Genomic DNA, 24,100 nt, shown 5'->3' with positions numbered 1-24,100 from the left:
AGTACCGAGCTAAGCGCGTATATACACGTTCCCACTGACACCAATGGCACCAGAGCACCACTGCAAGTGCACACAGCGCTCCACACCAACTCCCCTGGACAACGCTCCATATGGTCAGTATTACTCCTGGTGTCCACTTTTCCTTTATACTACTGATTACATCTCAGCTACGTTTATGTCTTTTCCAACAGCCTCCACCGTACCACGGTTGGACAGTACATTTTTGCTAACAAGCATAAAACTTCCTTATACTTCGGACATTACCATACCTAGGTTTGTACCATTTCAATGTCTTCTTTCCCCCTCCCCCTTCCAGAACATATCCGTCTCACCTATTAACTAAACCCTCCCTAGATACATATACACCGCGTGAAGAATTATTAAGCAAATGCGTATTTTGATCACATGATACTTTTTATACATGTTGTCCTACTCCAAGCTGCATAGGCTTGAGAGCCAACTACCAATTAAGTAAATCTGGTGATGTGCATCTCTGTAATATGGAGGGGTGTTGACTAATGACATCAATACCCTATATAAGGTGTGCTTAATTATTAGGCAACTTCCTTTCCTTTGGCAAAATGGGTCAGAAGAGAGATTTGACGGGCTCTGAAAAGTCCAAAATTGTGAGATGTCTTGCAGAGGGATGCGGCAGTCTTGAAATTTCCAAACATTTGAAGCGTGATCACCGAACAATCAAGCGTTTCATGGCAAATAGCCAACAGGGTCGCAAGAAGCGTGTTGGCCAAAAAAGGCGCAAAATAACTGCCCATGAATTGAGGAAAATCAAGAGTGAAGCTGCCAAGATGCCAATCACCACCAGTTTTGCCATATTTCAGAGCTGCAACGTTACTGGAGTATCAAAAAGCACAAGGTGTGCGATATTCAGGGACATGGCCAAGGTAAGGAAGGCTGAAAAACGACCACCTTTGAACAAGAAACATAAGATAAAACATCAAGAATGGGCTAAGAAATATCTTAAGACTGATTTTTCAAAGGTTTTATGGACTGATGAAATGAGAGTGACTCTTGATGGGCCAGAGGCTGGATCAGTAAAGGGTAGAGAGCTCCACTCCGACTCAGACGCCAGCAAGGTGGAGGTGGGGTACTGGTATGGGCTGATATCATCAAAGATGAACTTGTGGGACCTTTTCGGGTTGAGGATGGAGTGAAGCCCAACTCCCAGACCTACTGCCAGTTTCTGGAAGACAAATTCTTCAAGCAGTGGTAAAGAAAGAAGTCGGTATCGTTCAAGAAAAAGATAATTTTCATGCAGGACAATGCTCCATCACATGCATCCAACTACTCCTCAGCGTGGCTGGCCAGTAAAGGTCTAAAAGAAGAAAAAAATAATGACACAGCCCCCTTGTTCACCTGATCTGAACTCCATAGAGAACCTGTGGTCCATCATAAACTGTGAGATCTACAGGGAGGGAAAACAGTACACCTCTCGGAACAGTGTCTGGGAGGCTGTGGTGGCTGCTGCACGCAATGTGGATCGAAAACAGATCAAGCAACTGACAGAATCTATGGATGGAAGGCTGTTGAGTGTCATCATAAAGAAAGGTGGCTATACTGATCACTAATTTTTTTTGTTTTCGCATGTCAGAAATGTTTATTTCTAAATTTTGTGCACTGATATTGGTTTACCTGGTGAAAATAAACAAGTGAGATGGGATTATATTTGGTTTTTATTAAGTTGCCTAATAATTCTGCACAGTAATAGTTACCTGCACAAACAGATATCCTCCTAAGATAGCCAAATCTAAAAAAAACCCACTCCAACTTCCAAAAATATTAAGCTTGGATATTTATGAGTCTTTTGGGTTGATTGAGAACATAGTTGTTGATCAATAATAAAAATAATCCTCTAAAATAAAACTTGCCTAATAATTCTGCACACAGTGTATATGTGCACATATGTTTGGCTCTAGTCCTTATCCCTCAAATTCTTGCTTTTAGTGTTCCTATTGTTCTTACCCCTATATGAATCCATTATTACTAGTATTGAGCGAGTATGTTCTATTAACCCCTTCGCCGAGTATGCTCAGGCCGAGCTCCGAGTATTTATAGCTGCTCGGTGATATGTTTGAATCACTCCCGTGTGCATGATTTGCGACTGTTTGACAGCTTTATTACATGTGAAGAATGTGTAAGAAATAGACATTCCTCCCACGTATTAAAACTGTCAAACAGTCGCAAATCATGCACACGGGAGCGATTCAACCATATCACCGAGCAGCTGTAATTACTTGGAGCATGGCCCGAGCATACTCGGAACAGAACATACTCGCTCAACACTAATTATTACTTTATTTTTTTTGTTTGCTTTTTCGTTGTTTTGTTGTCTTCATGTCATGTAGTTGCATAGAATAAATGTAATATGGTTTTTGTTCCCCATGATTTCTGTACATATTATTCCTGTACAGTCAATTTTTAGGACCTCATGTATATTTGTACAGCACGGCTAACTTTGTATATTTCTCTTCTTCTAGCGATGTTTGAGAAAGACCCTCATATTAGGTAATATTAACTCAATATATAACTCTAATAGTTTCTGTCTATATCACGCGTCCCTGTTGGACCTTATCTAGGATCTATTGTCCACCTGGCTTATCCTTCTGACACCACTCCTCTACCTCTATATTTATTTTTTTGGTGGGGTTCTAGGAATTGTCACTATAATATTCTGTAGCCTATAATAGGCAGAACCTGCCATATCTGTTATACCTGTATTAATTTTGGTTTGTTTTGTTTAGTGATGGATTTGCCTTGAAAAAGACCGGTAAAACGGTGGAAATGTTGGCCCATGCTCTGGGCTTATGCTCTGTTTACAAGAGGGGTATATTTCTTATTCAATAAAGCATTCAATAAAGGCCCATCATAATATTTTTCTTCAAGTGATTTTCCAACTTGTCAGCACATTCTACGCACACTGTCATTTGGCTTTATAGTTTACAGATCTGGACAGGTAACGGTCAGCAGGAGAATGTTGTGATCTAGAAGCAAAATGGTGATCACACGATTGTGATACGGCCGGACTACACCACCGATAAAGCAGCCACAGCCGGTGACTGAGAAGAATCTGTGACTTCTCAGCATTTAGTGGTTACTACTCACCTGGGTGGTCATATGTAGGAATCTCCTCTTTACACCGCTCATCACCCCTCACATATGTCTCTGTAGTATTAATATGGGTCAGATCTTCACCCTGAGACAAATATTGTAAAAGTCACAGACAGAAGAAGTCACATCTATGATCAGCTCTAATCCTGCCATCTCCACCGTTCTCATTACACAAGTATAAAGCATATAATACTGGTGGATAAAACAAGACTGAGCACAAGACCTTCACAGCTATCTACACATCATAAGGGAGATCTCATGACACCTTCTCTTCATCTACCTGATGATCCTGAGGAACATTGGGAACTTCTTGTTTACTGTCCTGTGGAAGAAGAGGACGGGGACATCTCTCTGGTGTTGTCCTCTTACTGGATAGATCTGGAGGAAACACATACAGGGACTGAATTCATTCTTTACATACAGATAATTATAGGCCGTGTGTATTTAGTCCTGTCTATTACCTGGTGATGTGAGGGGCTGGGGAACCTCCATCATGATGTCCTTGTACAGATCTTTGTGTCCTTCTAAATACTCCCACTCCTCCATGGAGAAATAGACGGCGACATCCTGACACCTTATAGCAATCTGACAGATACAATGATACAATCATCCCCCCAATCCCTTCATAGCATTACTGTATAATGTCCCAGCATTCCCAGCAGTGTCACCTCTCCAGTCAGCAGCTCAATCATCTTGTAGGTGAGTTCTAGGATCTTCTGGTCATTGATGTCCTCATGTATCAGGGGTTGAGGTGGAGGCCCTGTGATTGGGCTCAGGGGTCTTCCCGATCCCTCAGACACAGGGTCCTGACAGCGCTCACTAGAGGTCTTCTTCACTACTGTGTAATCCTGGTTATGGAAAGACACATTAATAAATCTCACTACAGACATTTCCAGAGTCCTCACCTCTCCAGTTCTGTCCATCTGTTATTCCCATAGATAAGAATGATGTAATGTGACGTCATCAGAATCTCTCACCTCTCCAGTAAGCCGGAAGAGGATCTCTAGGGTGAGGTGTAATATCCTCTCCGCCATCTTGTCTCTGTCCATATCTATCTTTGACCGGTAAATGAGGAAAATTCTCTTCTATAGAAGATCTTCACTGAGGCATTTCTAAAAGCTTTTTTGTTTGTACAAACACAGTGCACAGAAATTATTAGATACCAAAATCTCCATGTACAGTGTTTTATGGGGTTTGTTTCTGGCCTTAGGCTTTCCTATATTACAAGAAAAACACCAGAAAAAAGCAGATATTAAAATGTTTCAAAAGAAAATTAGCACCAACAATTTTTGTAAAAAGAAAAAAACATGCAAAAAGCATAAGTTGGATTTCAGTATACGGCACTAGTCAAGTAGGATGCAAGTGAAAAGCTCGTGCACCCGACTTAAATAAAACCAGACATAAGCACCGATAAATGGCCTAGACAAGCCTACCAATGGGTAAAAACCTTGACAAACCTGCCCTACTCTTCCATGAACCAGTATCTGCTTTGACGAACGGATGGCGGGACAATATGGCGCTGACCCCAGAATGCGTCTCAGCAACGCAAACAGCTTTACCTCCGTCTAACAGTGAATATACTGAGGATGCATCATTAACAAAGGTACCCTCCAATTTGCTGGACTATAAATAACTGGCTGTTGAAAGCAGAATTGCTCCTGATATTCAAAAGATTCTGGAGCAACCATCCAAACCTCCCTCAACCACTTACAGTGAGAACTAGGTGGCCACAAAGATAGAATCGCAGAGCTTGAACAACGGGTCCTGCAATTGAAAGATGCAAATAGTTAAATGAAAACTTACATAGGGATTTTATTAATACTTTTATTAAATCACTAGAGTAACATAAAATATAAAACTAATTAAAAAATTATAAACTGGTTTATTTTTAATTGTAAAAGAGAAGCAATAATAAAAATGGTAATAATAATACATTTGTGAGGCCTAGTCCCAGTTAGTTAGTAAGTTAGTGTAGTGTTACTGTAGGGGGTACAATTGGGGAAAGAAGGTTGAACTTGATGGACCTAGGTCTTTATTTAACCTATGTTACGATGTACTATGTTACGTTAAAGAAATGTCTACAGAATCCAGCCGCCTCCGTGAAAGGCCGGAGTCCCATTAGCGTGTGGCATCCGATGCGAGAGCGACATGCGAATGACACTCGGCTCCTGCTCTGCTGTGAGCGACAGCCGAGTGTCAGTGCTCCGATCCTCTCACATGAGAGGATTGTAGCACAGTTGCGGAGAAGATGGAGAAATTAATTTCTCCATCTCATCTTTTGCTGGTGCCGGCGGGAATCGCAATGCATTAGGGTGATATCAGAGTGCAGTGCGATGTTTCACATGCAGCCATAGACTTGTATGGGTGCGTGTGATCCGAATTCAGCATGCAATGGCACCATATTGCATTTTTTTTTTTATAGTCCAATCGCAATCCGATCGGAGCTGGAAAAAAAAAACGCATGTGGGCACACACTCAAAAATTAACACTGGACCTAATGCAATCCAATGTTTTACTGGATTGCATTCGTCCGAATTAATCACAAGTGACAGAGAGTCCAAAAGGTGGAAGATCTAGAGAATAGATACAGACACAGTAACTTGAGACTAATAAGGCTAATGGAGTCGGTTCCTGCCTCAGAATTACAGCGACTCTGTGAGAGAGATATGCCTCAATCACTGGGTCTCAGCCATAGCGGCAGAGTTGAAAGAGCACAGAGAGTGGGACTGGATATACGTTCTCACCAACAATGAAATTCTTAGATTACGACAAAGCAGACATTATGAGAGCTTACAGAAAAAGGTATCACTGTCACGGGTGTGTCAGAAGTGACAGACAGTCGCCCTACAGCTGGTTGCAGGAGATCTCTACGTTTGGCATTACAGACACCTTCTTAGAGGCTGTCTCTCTAGGACCCAGCGGCTATCTTCCTCTGGCTAATTAACACCCTGGCCTGGGTGTATAAATACCTGCTGTCTGCTAGAGGGAGGTGCCGGCGACACTCACATTACCCTTTGTGAAGGCTCGGAGCAAAGTGCATTACTTCATCCTCTCTGGAGCTATGAGGACGGGTATTCATCTCTCTGAAGTTGACTAAAAGCTAAGCTATCTTCCCTTGTTTGTTACCCCTTGTTATTAATAGTAGTCAGTGGGGATTGACTAGCGCTCATCCCGCTCCCTTCCCTAGCCAGGGCCAAACACCAGGGAAAGACAGGGTGAGGTTTGCGTGCGGCAATTGGTGAAGAGAAAATGTAGGGACGTTAGTGGAGACAGGGTGATACTAGATCAGCCTAGGAGGGCTCCACTTCCCCCTTTCCATAGAGTCTGGGCTCCCTTTTCCTCTTCCCTTTGTGTTGCACCAAGTCTTTCTCACACCTTGCATGACTATCGCCTTTCGATAATGAAAGTAATGCGGCTCTTACTATTTGAAGATTACATAGTTACATAGGTTGAATAAAGACCTAGGTCCATCAAGTTCAACCTTCCTCCCCCAATTGTACATTTTGTCACTAATTTATCTATAACCCACAATGTTATGCGTAGTGAGGAAATCATCCAGCCCTTTTTTATTCGGAAGATGTCACCAAACACAAGAGGTCCTTTAAAAAAAATCTGTTTAACTTTATTCCAGTAAAAGTGGAGGTTCACACTCCAGTATCCTGCTGTACTAAGAATTTTCCAGGAAAGGTTATTACTTTTAAGTCGCCTCAAGAGGCTGAAAGGGACATGGACACTTCACTCTCCAAATCATCGAGACATGGAGGTTAGGAAAGAAGTGAATGAGAAGAAGCCAGACACTACTCAACACCAAAGGCCCAAGGACAGCATAGACACCGGAGCAGATCACCTACTTGAATGGTAATCACTTTCCACAAGTCAGCCATTCTTTTCTGCCTATTCAAAAGATTCGTAAATGTTGAAAAAGTTATGTCTCCGACTGGTTTACATGTCAGGAAGTGAATTGCTTGTTTACATCATCTTAATTCTTCATGTAGAGATTTAGGCTGAGTTCACACGATGCGTATTTCATGCGTTTCCGCGGCGTTTTTGCAGTTGCGTAAACGCCGCGGAAACGCATGAAAAACGCATGGTAGAAGGGAAGCAATGTTCCTCAATGGAAATCCGCATGTGCTGTGCCCATGATGCGGATTTTTCCGCAGCGTTAACGCTGCGGTCAAAAATCCGCAGCATGTCAATTAATTTTGCGGAAACGCGGCGATTTCGCCGCCATTGACTTGCATTAGAACGCGCCAATTCCGCAAGACAGCATTTGTACTTGCGTTATTGGCGCGTTCTAATGTGCGGATGGTACCCGAGTGTGGAGGAGAGGAGAGTCTCATCCACACCCAGGTACCATTAAAAAGCTGTAAAAAAAAGAATAAAATAAAAAAGAAATGTATTCTTACCATCTGTCGGCCCGCGCACCGCTCCTGCTTGCTTCCCGGCACTTGCAGTGAGTTGTAGGACCTGCGGTGACGTCAGAGTCATGTGACGGGTCACGTGACGCTGACGTCGGCAGGTCTTTCAATTCAAAGTTGCCGGCGAGGGAGAACGGAGTGAGCAGGACAGCGCGGGCCATCGGAGGTAAGTATATACACTCTCTCGGGTCACACTATATAAATCCATGCTGTTTGCATGGATTTATATAGTGTGACCTAGTTGTCAAGCACTTTCCAGGTGATGCTAACATCGCCTGGAAAGCGCTTGTCAATCTGCATGCGGAAACGCATGTGAATCTGCATGTGGATCCGCATGTATTCTGCAGGAAAAACGCATGCACAATCTGCATGCGTTTTTTCTGCCAGGGAGATGCAGAAATGATGCAGAAATTTTCTGCTTCATTTCTGCATCGTGTGCACATACCCTTCCATTATTTTTCTTGGCTTTAATGAGAGGGACCAATATTGTTTATTGTTCTCTTTGAAAAACAGTCTCAATGTTGATGCTATATATTTTTTCTTTGTCTTTTCTATCATAGGAACATTGCTGCTAAATAATTCACAGTAGCATTTATAGACATAGTATATAAAGCTCTTAGAGTCATTAATGCTACATAAATGATTAAGGCTATGAAGTTACATGCACCCTGTTGGTGAACGGGTTGACCCAGGTGCGGGAAGAGTCTCTTCTTTTCCCTTAGTTTTTAATTTAGCTTAATATTCTGAGGTCCAACTCACCAGAAAAAAAGAGAAGTCCACAGCGTGGTCAGTGGTGCAAATACTATTAGCAGGGCAACTTACTGCAGAGCATAAACAGTTAAGTGGTTAATTGTTAAGGTTTTGGGGTTTCCCCCATGTAGTGATGTCTTCCCCCTCTCTACTTCCCTCTTGTAACGCTCTGGCGGGCTGACCCTGGGTCCTCCCTATCACTACTATACTGAGAAATAAAAATAACTATTAATAAAATTACCAAAATCAAAATAGGACTATCAATAGCCCGGAGTGATGTACACTCGATTATTAACCAAATGGGGAAAACCCCATATAATATCCCTCACTATAAGGTTATAAATTTTCACTTTTATTTAATTATTCCATTAAAATGAAGAAAGGGTATTAAAAGTTTGTCCCTAATCTATTTTGTTTAGAAATAAAAACAGACAACATAACCAAAATAGCAATTGCGAGATTATTGTTTATTGCCAGAAAATTGATTGCAAAATATTGGATTAGAGAAGAGCCCCCGTCCAGACGTGAATTCATTGCCCAAACGAACTATATAATTCAACTTGAAAAAAGTATTTACACCAAGAAGAATAGGCAGGAATACTTCCATAAATTATGGCAGCCATGGTTGGAAAGGATTAATTAGAGTAACACCTATATATACTACTGTAGAGTAAAAAACTGCATGGCGGAGTGGAGAGGGAAGAAGGAAAGAAGAAAAGGGGAAGAGAAGGAAAGGGAGTAGGGGAAGGAAAGAAAAGGAGTAAAGTAAGGAAGAAAAGGAAAGGAAAGAGGGGGGGGGATAAAATAAAAAAAAGAAAGAAAGAAAGGTCTCCATGGGTGGGGGGGGGGGACTTACTGTAATATTGTAAAACGAGTATTGCCATGTCACAGGCCGGAACTGACGTCATACACCAGCGACGTGCGCGTGACTTCAGCCTGAGGCCTATGATTGGCTGGTGGCCGTTAACTATTGACATGCGGGAAGACTCCCGCACGGCAATAGCTTTAAAGTGAACCTGTGTCCAAGTGAGGACACAAGTTCAGTTCCCAGGGGCCCGGTGAGCACCGGGCCCCATACGCCAGTAAGGGCAGTAATGCCCTGTTGGTGGCCCTGTACTGAGTGGTATTGTTTGGAGGATCTGGGGGCTACGCTGGGGATTCTTCAGGTCCCATATTCCAGTTGAAGGTTTAAGTATATTAACAGTGTGTACAAATGTTTGCAGTGGGAGATATTCTCTTTTCTACCCTTTCCACCACTTCCCCACTAAATACATTTACCTCCTCTCTCCCCTCCTTTTTTTCTCTTCTTTTCCTTTCCTTATACAAGTTATAATGTATATGATGTAATGCTGACATGGAATGTCAAACGTTTTACTCAGTTGTATCTTTTCTGTATTGTAATGTTTGAAAATCTTGACTAAAAAGATATTTGAAAAAAAAAAAAAAAAAAAAAGCATAAAGACACATTTTGTTATTTTTTAACACGTTAAACATTTGTTTTAAAAAAAATTCACACTTTTGCGCACCAGAACATAGATGTTCACTGCAGGGATGGCACAGGAGCGGCTACAACAAAAACCCTGGCAGTTTAACCACTTGTTGTCCAAAGGAAACATGGCATCTAAGAAGGTTTGACAGAGTCCGGCTCAGTGCCCCTCCTCCCCCAAGTGCTCAATAGTATGGGGCTGACTAGTTACTATGATACTTAAAATGCCTAATAATAGTGTCTGGGCCTGCAATGTATGAAAGTCTATTAGGACGGGCCAAAGGCAGCGTCCAATAAGTTACCTTTTAACGCCTCCATAAATATTAGACTAAAGTTGCATGAAAGCACTGATTTTGGGGGTTTGGTTGACTATATAATGTATTTGGGGACCTCCTGTCAGATGATGTCAGGGCAGAGAATTTCAGAGGCTAATAAGTTTGTTCTTCCTGTAGATAATCCTCCGCTAGAGGAGTCTGGAGGAGACTCTCATACACACCACAGGAAAGCTGGAATATTTGTGTGTATGGGAGAGTCGGGAGAGATAGTCATCTGCCTAATGACCAATCAGTCAACATTTATCTCATGTGTATGGGGCCGTTGGTATTACACTGACAGGCAGGGATAATACACGGCACTACAGTAGAACAGTGCATTATCTGAGCAATCAGAGGCTTCTGTGTTGTATGATCGCACTAAGGAGAGTTGTTTAAAAAAGTTAAAAAAAGGTTTAAAATGAAAAAATATATCACAGCTTTAATAACAAGAAATATCGGTCACTATAGGGAAAACAGACTCACTGCACAATGTTAGGTAAATCATGTCCATAACAACTTTATTTTACTCTATTATCCTATACACATCCTATAAACAGTGGTATAGATAAAAATCACAGGTCCCACAGCAATAGCTGTAATTGGCCCCCAAAGTCCAAAAAAAACTTTTCTTACCTAACAAGAACTTGACAATAAGTACATATATCAGATAGCAGGCACAATACTTTATGAATGCTTCTTCCGTACAGTGTCCATTTTAGGACATAATCAGATATCAAAATCAAACATCAGAATGATGTCAGCCTGAGGCTAAATACCCTGTCTGACAAGTGATTTTGACAATTGATCCTGGCAAGTAACTTTTACAACTGTAATAATAATAATAAAAGAAAGTCACTGTTCGCTGATGGGACTTGAACCCAAAATTCTGTCCAGAAGTCAGTACACTAACCACTGAGCTATAAACTCAGGTGATAAAAGCTAAGCGTTCGGTTTGGTTATATGATTTTCAGTGCAAACCTACAGTATCTGAAACTGATTGGGACTTTCAGAAATACCTGCTCCAAGCCAAATTCAAATGATGTGTGATTTTGATGTGTGACTTTCTTCAAACATCAGAATCACAATAACTTTTAGTCATCCTGGGTATTTTCATGGTTGATCTCATAAGACAAGAAAAGCTCCCAGGCATTATGTCATGGCTGGATAGCTCAATGGTAAGGCATCAGCCTCTGAAACTACAATGGCTCGGTTCAAATCCCAATAGGAATGTTTTGTGTTTTTTTGTAATTATGCCTATTTAGCACACAAACTACAGGGGTACTCTTCTAGACGTAGAGTTTTGGGTTCAAGTCCCATAAGTGAACAGTGAATATTTTTTTATTATTATTACAGTAGTAAAAGTCACTTGTCAGAATCACTTGTCAAAAATGGACACTGTACTTCTGCATTATGCAGAGTCAAGAACTTTCTGGTTATATGTAGAAGTACATAACTATTGTTACAAGCTACAACAGTCCAACAAACCATTATGGTAAGGCCTATAATCTCCTGTGGGGACCATATGGGTTGAGATGTGTCGCTACAGTCCCTCACAGCTACTCTCAGCTCCCAGTTGATTTGTGAGGACCTCACTGGCTGAGGTGCATCGGTACGCAGGGTCGGACTGGGGTGTCTAGGGCCCACAAGGGGAACTGACTCTAGGGGCCCACACTACAGCCCACCATAAACTGTTTTATTACTTGTTATGCTTTTCTATAATGTACTATAATTACATGATTGGCCGTATGTGGAGCACCAAGCGGCAGGACTTTGTTCGAACAGTCATTCCGTACTGCCAGAGTCCCTTTAATGGTAACTTGTCACCTTGAAAAATGATATTTATCTGCAGATATAGGGGTAATCTGCAGGTAAATAGGGTTTAAAGCCTGATTAGACGGCTTAATGGAAAAGCATTGGCTACAGGGAGAAAATTACATTTTATTCTCCCTGTCGCCACTCACTTCCTGTTATTGGGTCGGTGCAAGGACGGAGACATTACAGTCACCGCGAACTACAAAGTGAGGGTGCTGCAATAACGTCCGGCACCTTGATTGTGACACTTCCATGGAGCCCAACCTCAGGCTGAGCTTCATTCAATGACTAACATGGCAGCAACACCTGGCAACTAGTGCTGAGCGAGCGTGGTCGGATAAGGTGTTATCCCAGCATGCTCGGGTGTTATCTGAGTATCTTGTAGTGCTCTGCTAATATGCTCGAGTCCCCGGGGTAGCATGTTTTGCGGCGGTAGACAGAAGCAACACGTGCAGGGATTACCTAACAAACAGGCAATTCCTGCATGTGTTGCGTCTGTCTACCGCTGCAAAACATGCTACCCTGGGGACCTTATCCGACCACACTCACTCAGCACTAGTTGCCAGGTGCTGCTGCCATGTTAGTCATTCAATGAAGCTCAGCCTGAGGTTGGGCTCCATGGAAGTGTCACAATCAAGGTGCCGGATGTTATTGCAGCACCCTCACTTTGTAGTTACAGGCAGACGCCGGCTATGTAACACAGCCGACATCTGCCCGGTATGGAGCAGGCTCAGCTCCTGAACCCGCTCCATACAAGCACATCCCAATGGTGACAGTTATGACAAGGTTAGCAAATTTCACTTGTCTGTTCCTAAATGGGGAAAGACAAATGGAATTCCCTAACACATGTGAAAGAGACCTAAAAGATTTAGTAAAGGTGCCTCAAGCATATGAATGTTATTACACACCACAATGCACAGTTACATACACGCATCTTACAAAAATACATATTATTCCAGATACGCAGACGCGCACAAACACATCAGTACATGAATATATCATCTGAATCACCATCAATTGTAATGTCAGGTCAGCCCCATATATCTTTGTATCGCATAAACCTACAACTCCCAGTATGTAATTAACAATAGAGATACTGGGAGTTGTTATCAGTCATCATCAGACTGCGGACCATACAAGAAGCACAGTACTGATGAGACGCAGGCAGGATCACAAATGAACATTTACATCCAGGTATCTTACCTGAGACGTCTTCTCTGATTAGAGTCGTTCTCTTTCTTTTCTTCCTCTTGTCCAGACTCCATGATGACTTTTCTCATCCACAGCTCGTCTCTGCAGACTTCCATCTTCTCCGGTCTTCTGCAGCACATCCCCACACGATGCCCTTAAAGATAGCAGAGTTATTATAATGCTCCTGAATAAAAATATCTACACTGAGCCCCTGAATAAACCTAACTCTTACAATGCTCCCTGCACAAAACATGACATACACTCTACCCCTCTTATGGTACCTGCTCTCCACACTGTCCTCTCCTTACCATACTGGGCCCCCTCTCCACACTGTCCTCTCCTTACCATACTGGGCCCCCTCTCCACACTGTCCTCTCCTTACTATACTGGGCCCCCTCTCCACACTGTCCTCTCCTTACTATACTGGGCCCCCTCTTCACATTGTCCTCTCACACTGTGTCCCCCCTATACTGCCCAGTCTCTATACTGTGCCCCTTCATCACACTCCCCATCCTCAGCATACTGTTCCCTCCTTGTTGTGCCCTCACACTGTTCCCCCCATACTGCCGCATCTCTGTACCTTCCCCCACACTACCTAGTCTCTGTGCTGTGTCACCTCACACTTTTCTCCCTCCATACTGTCTCCTCACACTATTCCCCCACTCTCCATACTGTTTCCTCACACATCCCCCTTCCGTATTCTGTTCCTGCACTCATTCCCACCCCTCCCCTAGTTCACCATACTGTTTCTTCACACATCTCCCCATTCGGTCACCTAAAATTTCTCTCCCATCTCTCCCTAAATATAATAAATCTTCGGAAGAGCACACAGACATGCAGAAGCGCGCTTACACACACGAACACAAGCGCACACAGACACATACTAAGGGCTCTTTCACACGTCAGTACATGCGGTGGCAGTTTCCACACGTACCAGAGACATTGGTACATGTAGACCCATTCAAATGAATGTGCACATGTCAGTGTGTTTCCACTTTCCACAGACCATGTGGTGTCCGTGGGCAAAACACGCTGACATGTCTGTTTTTTACCTGCTGCACCTCCAGCAAAACATCAAGCACACTGATGACAGTTAGCGCTCTTCCCAAGCACCGGGTGCTGAACGCTGCCCTCATCATAGATCCCTGCCGGTCCTGCGATCAGCAGCAGCAGGGTCAATGATGAATTTTAGTCTACTCCCGCTGTGTCCAACTGTAAAAATAGGAATAAAATAAAAAAATCCTTAAACTCACCTCTCCTAAGTGCCACCCAGTGTAATCCGTGCAAGCGCTCACGCTGAGGGGAATGACTCCTGCAGCGAGTGGGCCCCGGAGCTGTGCTCAACAAGCGGTGCCCTGTCAATCACTGAGCGCAGCTTCGGGGCCCGCTCGCTGCAGGAGTCATTCCCCTCGGCGTGAGCACTCGCACGGATTACAGCGAGTGACACTTAGAAGAGGTGAGTATAAGGATTTTTTTTATTTTATTCCTATTTTTACAGTTGGACACGGCATGAGTAGACTACTACTCTCATCATTGACCCAGCTTCTGCTGATTGCAGCACCGGCAGGGATCTATGATGAGGGCAGCGCTCAGCACCCGGCTCTTGGGAACAGCGCCAACTGTACACTGATTCCCAAGCGCTGCTACGTGTCACACGGATGACACACAGGTGGACAATGATATCTCCAGTCCCGTAAATATCAGGACATGTGAAAGAGCCCTAATATCCACACGCAGATACACACTCATAGAAATGGGGACACGTACACACACAGCAAGCACACGCAGAAATGCACACACAGTCATGCACAGACACACTCAGACAATGACACACAAAAATGCAGACACGCAGGGAAGAACGCACACATGTGTGAAGATACATATACACACGTAGACATGCTGGCACTCAAATACATACACACAAACACATGCAGGCATATACACACACACAGGCATATACACACATAAGCAGGTATATACACACACATATGCAGGTATATATACACACACACACACACACACACACATGCAGGCATATACAAACACACACGCATATACACACAGGCATATACCCACACACTGTACACACACAGGCATATACACACACACAGGAATATACACACACACACTGTACACACATGCAGGCAGGCATTTACACACACACGCAGGCAGGCATATACACACACACAGGCATACACACACACACACAGGCATATACACACACACAGGCATATACATAAAAATTCATACAAACACACAAATATTACACTACCTGTACAGTACAGACGCGCTCCTAAGGCGGGAGACTGCAGGGCAGGGCGCGCTGTGACGTCACTTTTAGGCTGTGTGCCCACGTAGCGTTTTTCAAGCGTTTATGCTGCGGAATTTCCGCAGCGGAAACGCTTGTAAAACGCTAGGTAATCCGCACCCCATGGTCCCCAAGGGGATTCCGCATGTTCTATGCACATGCTGCGGATTTTTCCGCAGCGTTTATGCTACGTACAAAAATCCGCAGCATGTCATTTAATTTTGCGGAAGCGCAGCGGAACTCCCGCCATTGACTTGCATTGAGACGCATAGAAACCGCGACTGTACATTTGTACAAGCGGCTTCTATGCGTCTCTATGTGCGGATGGTACCCAGGTCTGGAGGAGAGGAGACTCTCATCCAGACCTGGGTACCATTGTACCTGTAAAAAAAGAATAAAATAACAAATAAAGTTTATACTCACCTGTCCGGCGTCTTCTCTCTGAATGCCAGCAGCGCTGAAGGACCTGCGGTGACGTCACAGTCATGTGACCGCAGGCCCTTCACCGCTCTGTCTCGCGATATGCCGGCAGCCGGGAACCAGCCAGGAAGCAGCGCTGCAGCCACGCCGGGGCCTCGGGGGTGAGTATAGCTTTATTTGTTTTAATTTTTACGGTTCACACTGTATAAATCCATGCTGTTTGCATGGATTTATACAGTGTGACCTAGTTGTCAAGCACTTTCCAAGTGATGCTATCGCCTGGAAAGTGCTTGTCAATCTGCATGCGGAAACGCATGTGAATACGCATGTGGATCCGCATGTATTCTGCAGGAAAAACGCATGCACAATCTGCATGCGCTTTTTTCTGCCAGGGAGATGCAGAAATGCTGCAGAAATTTTCTGCTTCATTTCTGCATCGTGGGCACATAGCCAAAGCAGACATGCGGCCCTGTCTGCCGAGTGTGACGCAGCAGTGCAGCCCCTGCTCTGCTCTTCGGCTCTCCTGCTCCCAGGCCCCTCCCGCTACTGTCCTGGGAATCGCGACGGTGAGAGTGCGTGCGCGCGCCCTTAAAGGGCCCGCGACCACTTTTTTTTTTCAAAAAAAAAATTTCTCCTCTGTCTTCTCTGCAGGGGGCCCAACGGGAAATTTCCCGGCACCCCGCCAGGCCAGTCCGAGGCTGTCGGTACGACTCTCAAAGTCCATTCGATGAGGGCCACACACTACTGGTTGTGGCACTGCATATTCAGCTCTGTGTAGGAGAACTTGTGTCCCAGTTTGGTGACACTATAGCTTCCTCTCTAGTATAACAGACAATCCCTGCATGTGTTGCAGATGCCTAGCAGCCGCAATTTATGCAACTGTGACGAGGCAAACATATTTTTCAACCACGCAGAAGATACTCTTAGCATCCGAGCGCGCTCGGATAACACCTGGCCGTCCCTGACCAGATGATAAAAATGTTGTCAATATATTTATACCATACTCCAATATATGGATGCCACCACTTATGATCATCCCTGAATTTTGTGGTTTCCTCCTATGAGCCCAAGAATAGGTTAGCATACAAAGGGGCACAGAGGCTCCCCATCGCAATACCCCTGAGCTGGTGGAAGTATTTCCTGTCAAAAAGAAAGAAGTTATGAGTAAGAGTGAATTTTAGAAGATCCTCCATGAAGTCATTCTGTCTGCTACACTCTATTGATCTCGATTTCAATAAACGTCTTACCCCTCTGATACCATCCTCATGCGATATATTACTGTACAAAGCCTCAATATCTAGTAAGGCCTGCTCCCCTACATGCCTGTATACATGCTCGAGGGTCTAAATGTAGGGGAGCAGGCAAAGGTAAAACCAACTCCAGAGGGATTATTCCAACTACAGGACTTCAGGCGCTAAGGGGGGAACATTATACTGTGTGGGGGCTTCATACATACTGCATAAGGGGCATAATACTGTGTGGGGGGCATCATACATACTGCATAAGGGGCATAATGGGGGCATTACAATGTGTGGGGGGCATCACATCCTGCATAAGAGGCATAATGGGGCATTACACTGTGTGGGGGGCATCATACATACTGCATTAGGGGAATAATGGGGGCATTACACTGTGTGGGGGGCATCACACATCCTGCATAAGGGGCATTATACTGTGTGGGGGCATCATACATACTGCATAAGGGGCATAATGGGGGCATTACACTGTGTGGGGGAATCATACATACTGTATAAGGGGCATAAAGGGGGCATTACACTGTGTGGGGGCATCACACATACTGTATAAGGGGCATAATGGGGGCATTACACTGTGTGGGGACATCATACATACTGTATAAGGGGCATAATGGGGGCATTACATTGTGGGGGGCATCATACATCCTGCATAAGGGGCATAATGGGGGCATTACACTGTGGGGCCAGTAAAGGGGTCCTGTACTATGAGAACAATACGTTTCCCCCCTTCCTGTCTCCATAGTTGGGTCGTATGTATCTATTACAGGAAACAGAACAAAAACCTTAAGATTCTTATAAAGGGGCAACACAAGACCCCCAAAGAGTCTCCGTGCTGAAGGGGTTAATGCCCCCTGCGCCAAGTAATGGGGTCTCCACATACCTCCACCTGCAGAGCCGCCACCACATATATGGCTGCTCTGTGCGCACAGGACCTGTGATGAGGTCACAGGAGGGGAGGAGTCAGGAGTCACATGATCAGGGGCCTCAGTGGATGCAGGACTCTGCTGTGCTGGTTGTCATGGTGCTGGATGAGCTGAAGTTTATGTGTGGGGTCAGGAGGGGTTTACAGTGTGGATGTAGCGGAGCCGCGTGTACGAGGTGTACGGAGCGGAGCCGTGTGTGTACGAGGTGTGCGGAGCAGAGCCGCGCGTGTACGAGGTGTACGGAGCAGAGCCGCGTGTGTACGAGGTGTACGGAGCAGAGCCGCGTGTGTACGAGGTGTACGGAGCAGAGCCGCGTGTGTACGAGGTGTACGGAGCGGAGCCGCACGTGTACGAGGCGTACGGAGCAGAGCCGCGTGTGTACGAGGCGTGCGGAGCGGAGCCGCGTGTGTACGAGGCGTGCGGAGCGGAGCCGCGTGTGTACGAGGTGTACGGAGCCGAGCCGCGTGTGTACGAGGTGTACGGAGCCGAGCCGCGTGTGTACGAGGTGTACGGAGCGGAGCCGCGTGTGTACGAGGTGTACGGAGCGGAGCCGCGCGTGTACGAGGCGTGCGGAGCGGAGCCGCGCGTGTACGAGGCGTGCGGAGCGGAGCCGCGCGTGTACGAGGCGTGCGGAGCGGAGCCGCGCGTGTACGAGGCGTGCGGAGCGGAGCCGCGCGTGTACGAGGCGTGCGGAGCGGAGCCGCGTGTGTACGAGGCGTGCGGAGCGGAGTCGCGTGTGTACGAGGCGTGCGGAGCGGAGTCGCGTGTGTACGAGGCGTACGGAGCGGAGCCGCGCGTGTACGAGGCGTACGGAGCGGAGCCGCGCGTGTACGAGGCGTACGGAGCGGAGCCGCGCGTGTACGAGGCGTACGGAGCGGAGCCGCGCGTGTACGAGGCGTACGGAGCGGAGCCGCGCGTGTACGAGGCGTGCGGAGCCGCGCGTGTACGAGGCGTACGGAGCGGAGCCGCGCGTGTACGAGGCGTGCGGAGCCGCGCGTGTACGAGGCGTACGGAGCGGAGCCGCGCGTGTACGAGGCGTACGGAGCGGAGCCGCGCGTGTACGAGGCGTACGGAGCGGAGCCGCGCGTGTACGAGGCGTACGTAGCGGAGCCGCGCGTGTACGAGGCGTACGGAGCGGAGCCGCACGTATGTACGAGGCGTACGGAGCGGAGCCGCGTGTGTACGAGGCGTGCGGAGCGGAGCCGCGTGTGTACGAGGCGTACGGAGCGGAGCCGCGTGTGTACGAGGCGTGCGGAGCGGAGCCGCGTGTGTACGAGGCGTGCGGAGCCGCGTGTGTACGAGGCGTACGGAGCGGAGCCGCGTGTGTACGAGGCGTACGGAGCGGAGCCGCGCGTGTACGAGGCGTACGGAGCGGAGCCGGGTGTGTACGAGGCGTATGGAGCGGAGCTGGGCGTGTACGAGGCGTACGGAGTGGATGCTGCCCCTCTCCAGGAGCGATCACAGCAGCATGCACGGCATGAGACATTCTTGTACTACACGGACTGTCCTGACAGAACACAGCTCGTCAGGACATAGCCCCGACCTCCAGCGACAGCCGGACAGTCCCATTGGATCGGGGACGGTTGGGGGGTTTCTATATATAAGTTGTGTGTGATAATTGTAGAATTATTAATGTCTTAGCATAAAAGGATGGACCTGAGTGTTTGTGCCGGGGTCCACATTCATGGAGGGGTTGAGGCGGTGCTGGCTGTATTATGCAGACGGCATCTGCCTGTAACAGTAGTAACCAGAAACTACTAGAAACTCTGCACCAAAATGAAGCAAATCCTTATTCTGGGACCTTCGCCTTGTACGTAACACCCCCGGATCCGGTACAAGCCGGGCAGATGTTCTCATTCATGTCATTTTCTGCTTAAGGTTCTGAGGTTTTCTGGCCAACTATAAAAAAGAAAAAGCGTAAAACAATATTTGTTTCTGCTGCATTGACATAAGTACAATCTTTCATTATATATAAATCTATTACACGTTGGGTCAATGCTGTAAAGGACATTAAAGTGCCATGGTTGTGGTTGTGGTTTTTGGGTCTCTACTTCCCTCCCAAAAATGTAATCAGAAACTTGTAACTACTGATCTCTCCACAAGAAGAAGCCGACAACTCCATCAATGGGATCATTTTATAAAATTAGGTCTTCGCAAGATGAAAATGGTCTCACAAACCACATTTTTTTTTTTAAATGTTCATAAAAAACAAACAAACAAAAATAATAACCTTACTTTGATTTTTTCCCCATTTTTCAATACTTTATGTGGTAAATTGAATGTTGTCATTCCAGACAACAACTAGTCCCACAAAACACAAGCCCTCCGTCTATGTGAATGAAAAAACAAAGTTATAGTTTTTTTGGGAAAAGGGGAAGGAAAAAAATAAAAAATTGGTCTTGTCAGAATAATGTAATTGCTATATATATTTTTAAAATTGAATAATTTTACCCCAAAATTTTGATCTGTTATATTATCATTCTTCTTGCGAGATTAATCATTAGTCTGTAAATAAATCCAAACATCTGGAAGATGTAGAACAATATATCTCTGATTCTCTTCTGCCAGGATAAGCGCGGCCTTTCTGTCCTTTCTGTGATTGAGAAAACGCTTGAAAGATTCAGAAAGTCCGATGAGTTTTTGGAGCTTATTGTAAAGGGCCTTAATGACGACCTGGGAAAGAAACCACCAGAAACAAAGGATCCAACCAGGTAAGTTCTAATGATCCCATCTGATAAAATGATCAGCTTTATTTCCATGGGATTGTTCTGTAGAAGAGATGGGACCTGCAGCATTTTGATCCTGAACTTCACTATGTATAGATGTAGCAAAGCTTAATGTGACAATTCACACACCGCATTGATAAACTGTCTCAGAAGGTTAGCTCTCATAACAGAATTAACATCACTTATAGTGGAACTAAACTTACAATTTATTTTCAGAATTGTGAAAATTCTGGCACTTTGCAAAGCACTTCATTAGTTTCTTTGGCGTCATATCCATAAAATGATCATATTAAAGTGGCCTCCAGACCCTGCTTTTCCCCAGTGCAGGAGCGTTGCTGGGGTCCTAAGAGATCAGGGACCCCAGCCCCAAAGTACATGTTTCCCCATATAACCTCCCTGCCACTTAAAAGAGGATTTATACATATATAATTACAGTATACCACTGTTACTAATCTAAAATACACTATACAAAGACCAATATTCCCAAAATTACTACTATACAAGGCCAAAATGATCCTGCTACACAATGTCCTCTACCATCACCACCACACAGTGAGTACATACAGTACAGACCAAAAGTTTGGACACACCTTCTCATTTAAATATTTTTCTGTATTTTCATGACTATGAAAATTGTACATTCACACTGAAGGCATCAAAACTATGAATTAACACATGTGGATTATATACTTAACAAAAAAGTGTGAAACAACTGAAAATATGTCTTATATTCTAGGTTCTTCAAAGTAGCCACCTTTTGCTTTGATGACTGCTTTGCACACTCTTGGCATTCTCTTGATGAGCTTCAAGAGGTAGTCACCGGAAATGGTCTTCCAACAATCTTGAAGGAGTTCCCAGAGATGCTTAGCACTTGTTGGCCCTTTTGCCTTCACTGCGGTCCAGCTCACCCCAAACCATCTCGATTGGGTTCAGGTCTGGTGACTGTGGAGGCCAGGTCATCTGGCGTAGCACCCCATCACTCTCCTTCTCGGTCAAATAGCCCTTACACAGCCTGGAGGTGTGTTTAGGGTCATTGTCCTGTTGAAAAAGAAATGATGGTCCAACTAAACGCAAACCGGATGGAATAGCATGCCGCTGCAAGATGCTGTGGTAGCCATGCTGGTTCAGTATGCCTTCAATTTTGAATAAATCCCCAACAGTGTCACCAGCAAAGCACCCCCACACCATAACACCTCCTCCACCATGCTTCACGGTGGGAACCAGGCATGTAGAGTCCATCCATTCACCTTTTCTGCGTCGCACAAAGACACGGTGGTGGGAACCAAAGATCTCAAATTTGGACTCATCAGAGCAAAGCACAGATTTCCTCTGGTCTAATGTCCATTCCTTGTGTTCTTTAGCCCAAACAAGTCTCTTCTGCTTGTTGCCTGTCCTTAGCAGTGGTATCCTAGCAGCTATTTTACCATGAAGGCCTGCTGCACAAAGTGTCCTCTTAACAGTTGTTGAAGAGATGTGTCTGCTGCTAGAACTCTGTGTGGCATTGACCTGGTCTCTAATCTGAGCTGCTGTTAACCTGCGATTTCTGAGACTGGTGACTCGGATAAACTTATCCTCAGAAGCAGAGGTGACTCTTGGTCTTCCTTTCCTGGGGCGGTCCTCATGTGAGTCAGTTTCTTTGTAGCGCTTGATGGTTTTTGCAACTGCACTTGGGGACACTTTCAAAGTTTGCCCAATTTTTCGGACTGACTGACCTTCATTTCTTAAAGTAATGATGGCCACTCATTTTTCTTTACTTAGCTGCTTTTTTCTTGCCATAATACAAATTCTAACAGTCTATTCAGTAGGACTATCAGCTGTGTATCCACCAGACTTCTGCACAACACAACTGATGGTCCCAACCCCATTTATAAGGCAAGAAATCCCACTTATTAAACCTGACAGGGCACACCTGTGAAGTGAAAACCATTTCCGGTGACTACCTCTTGAAGCTCATCAAGAAAATGCCAAGAGTGTGCAAAGCAGCCATCAAATCAAAAGGTGGCTACTTTGAAGAACCTGGAATATAAGACATATTTTCAGTTGTTTCACACTTTTTTCTTAAGTATATAATTCCACATGTGTTAATTCATAGTTTTGATGCCTTCAGTGTGAATGTACAATTTTCATAGTCATGAAAATACAGAAAAATCTTTAAATGAGAAGGTGTGTCCAAACTTTTGGTCTGTACTGTATATGAAAGAAAACCCCGCAGGGTAAAAGACCATCAAAGGAGTCCAGGGAGTATAAAATCTATAATATTTATTCAGCAAGAGAAAAATAGGATGATGGGGGAAGGGACACAACACATATGTGATTGTTAGACATGTAAGCAAAAAAAAAGCAAGGTACGCAAGGAAGGGGCCATTCCAGGTATAATGGCTGTCTATAGTATCATCATGGGTATACTAAAATATCCCAAAATAGACACCGCATATATTCCACTGGGGGCAACAGTTATCATATGCAGGTGCATCTCACTAAATTAGAATATCATCAAAAAGTTAATTTATTTCAGTTCTTCAATACAAAAAGTGAAACTCATATATTATATAGAGTCATTACAAACAGAGAGATCTATTTCAAGTGTTTATTTCTGTTAATGTTGATGATTATGGCTTACAGCCAATGAAAACACAAAAGTCATTATCTCAGTAAATTAGAATAATTAACAAAAAACACCTGCAACGGCTTCCTAAGTGTTTAAAAATGTCCCATAGTCTGTTTCAGTAGGCTCCACAATCAAGGGGAAGACTGCTGACTTGACAAATGCCTAGAAGGCAGTCATTGACACCATCCACAAGGTCCCAGAGTTCCAATTTTCCTTTGGAAATCAAGGTCCCAGAGTCTGGAGGAAGAGTGAAGAGGCCACAATCGAAGCTGCTTGAGGTCTAGGGTGAAGTTTCCACAATCAGTGATGGTTTGGGGAGCCATATCATCTGTTGGTGGAGGTCCACTGTGTTTTATCAAGACCAAAGTCAGCGCAGCCGTCTACCAGGAAATTTTACAGCACTTCATGCTTCCCTCTGCCGACAAGGTATTTGGAGATGGAAATTTCATTCTCCAACAGGACTTGGCACCTGTCCACACTGCCAAAAGTACCAATACCTGGTTTACACACAACAGTATCACTGTGCTTAATTGGTCAGCAAACTCACATGACCTTAACCCCATAGAGAATCTATTATAGAGAATCTATGGGGTATTGTCAAGAGGAAGATAAGAGACACCAAACCCAACAAAGCAGACGAGCTGAAGGCTACTATCAAAGCCACCTGGGCTTCCATAACACCTCAGCAGTGCCACAGGCTGATCGCCTCCATGCCACGCCGCACTATGCAGTAATTGATGCAAAAGGAGCCCATCCAAGTAT

At 44.9% G+C, this 24,100-nt stretch overlaps 1 protein-coding gene across 6 annotated transcripts in view; it reads right to left on the bottom strand.

Moving 5' to 3' along the window:
* The window catches only part of LOC141271692 (uncharacterized), a 119,109-nt gene that overhangs the window by 4,096 nt on the left and 90,913 nt on the right, over window positions 1–24,100 (bottom strand). The window contains exons 1-7 of one of the 6 annotated variants that reach the window (XM_073681760.1): window positions 17,962–18,030; window positions 4,838–4,890; window positions 4,104–4,342; window positions 3,795–3,974; window positions 3,588–3,711; window positions 3,407–3,504; window positions 3,121–3,211 (exon numbers count right to left, since the gene is read on the bottom strand). In XM_073681760.1, coding sequence (XP_073537861.1) covers window positions 3,121–3,211; window positions 3,407–3,504; window positions 3,588–3,711; window positions 3,795–3,974; window positions 4,104–4,175 — 565 coding nt within the window. In that variant the 5' untranslated portion in view covers window positions 4,176–4,342; window positions 4,838–4,890; window positions 17,962–18,030. The other 5 variants (XM_073681754.1, XM_073681756.1, XM_073681759.1 and 2 more) reach the window with 5 other exon arrangements.

This window comes from Phyllobates terribilis, unplaced genomic scaffold (assembly GCF_046119375.1).
Source record: "Phyllobates terribilis strain yellow unplaced genomic scaffold, ASM4611937v1 Scaffold_5__5_contigs__length_657084704, whole genome shotgun sequence".
Lineage (NCBI taxonomy): Eukaryota > Metazoa > Chordata > Amphibia > Anura > Dendrobatidae > Phyllobates > Phyllobates terribilis.
This window is presented reverse-complemented; position numbering and strand designations above follow the sequence as displayed.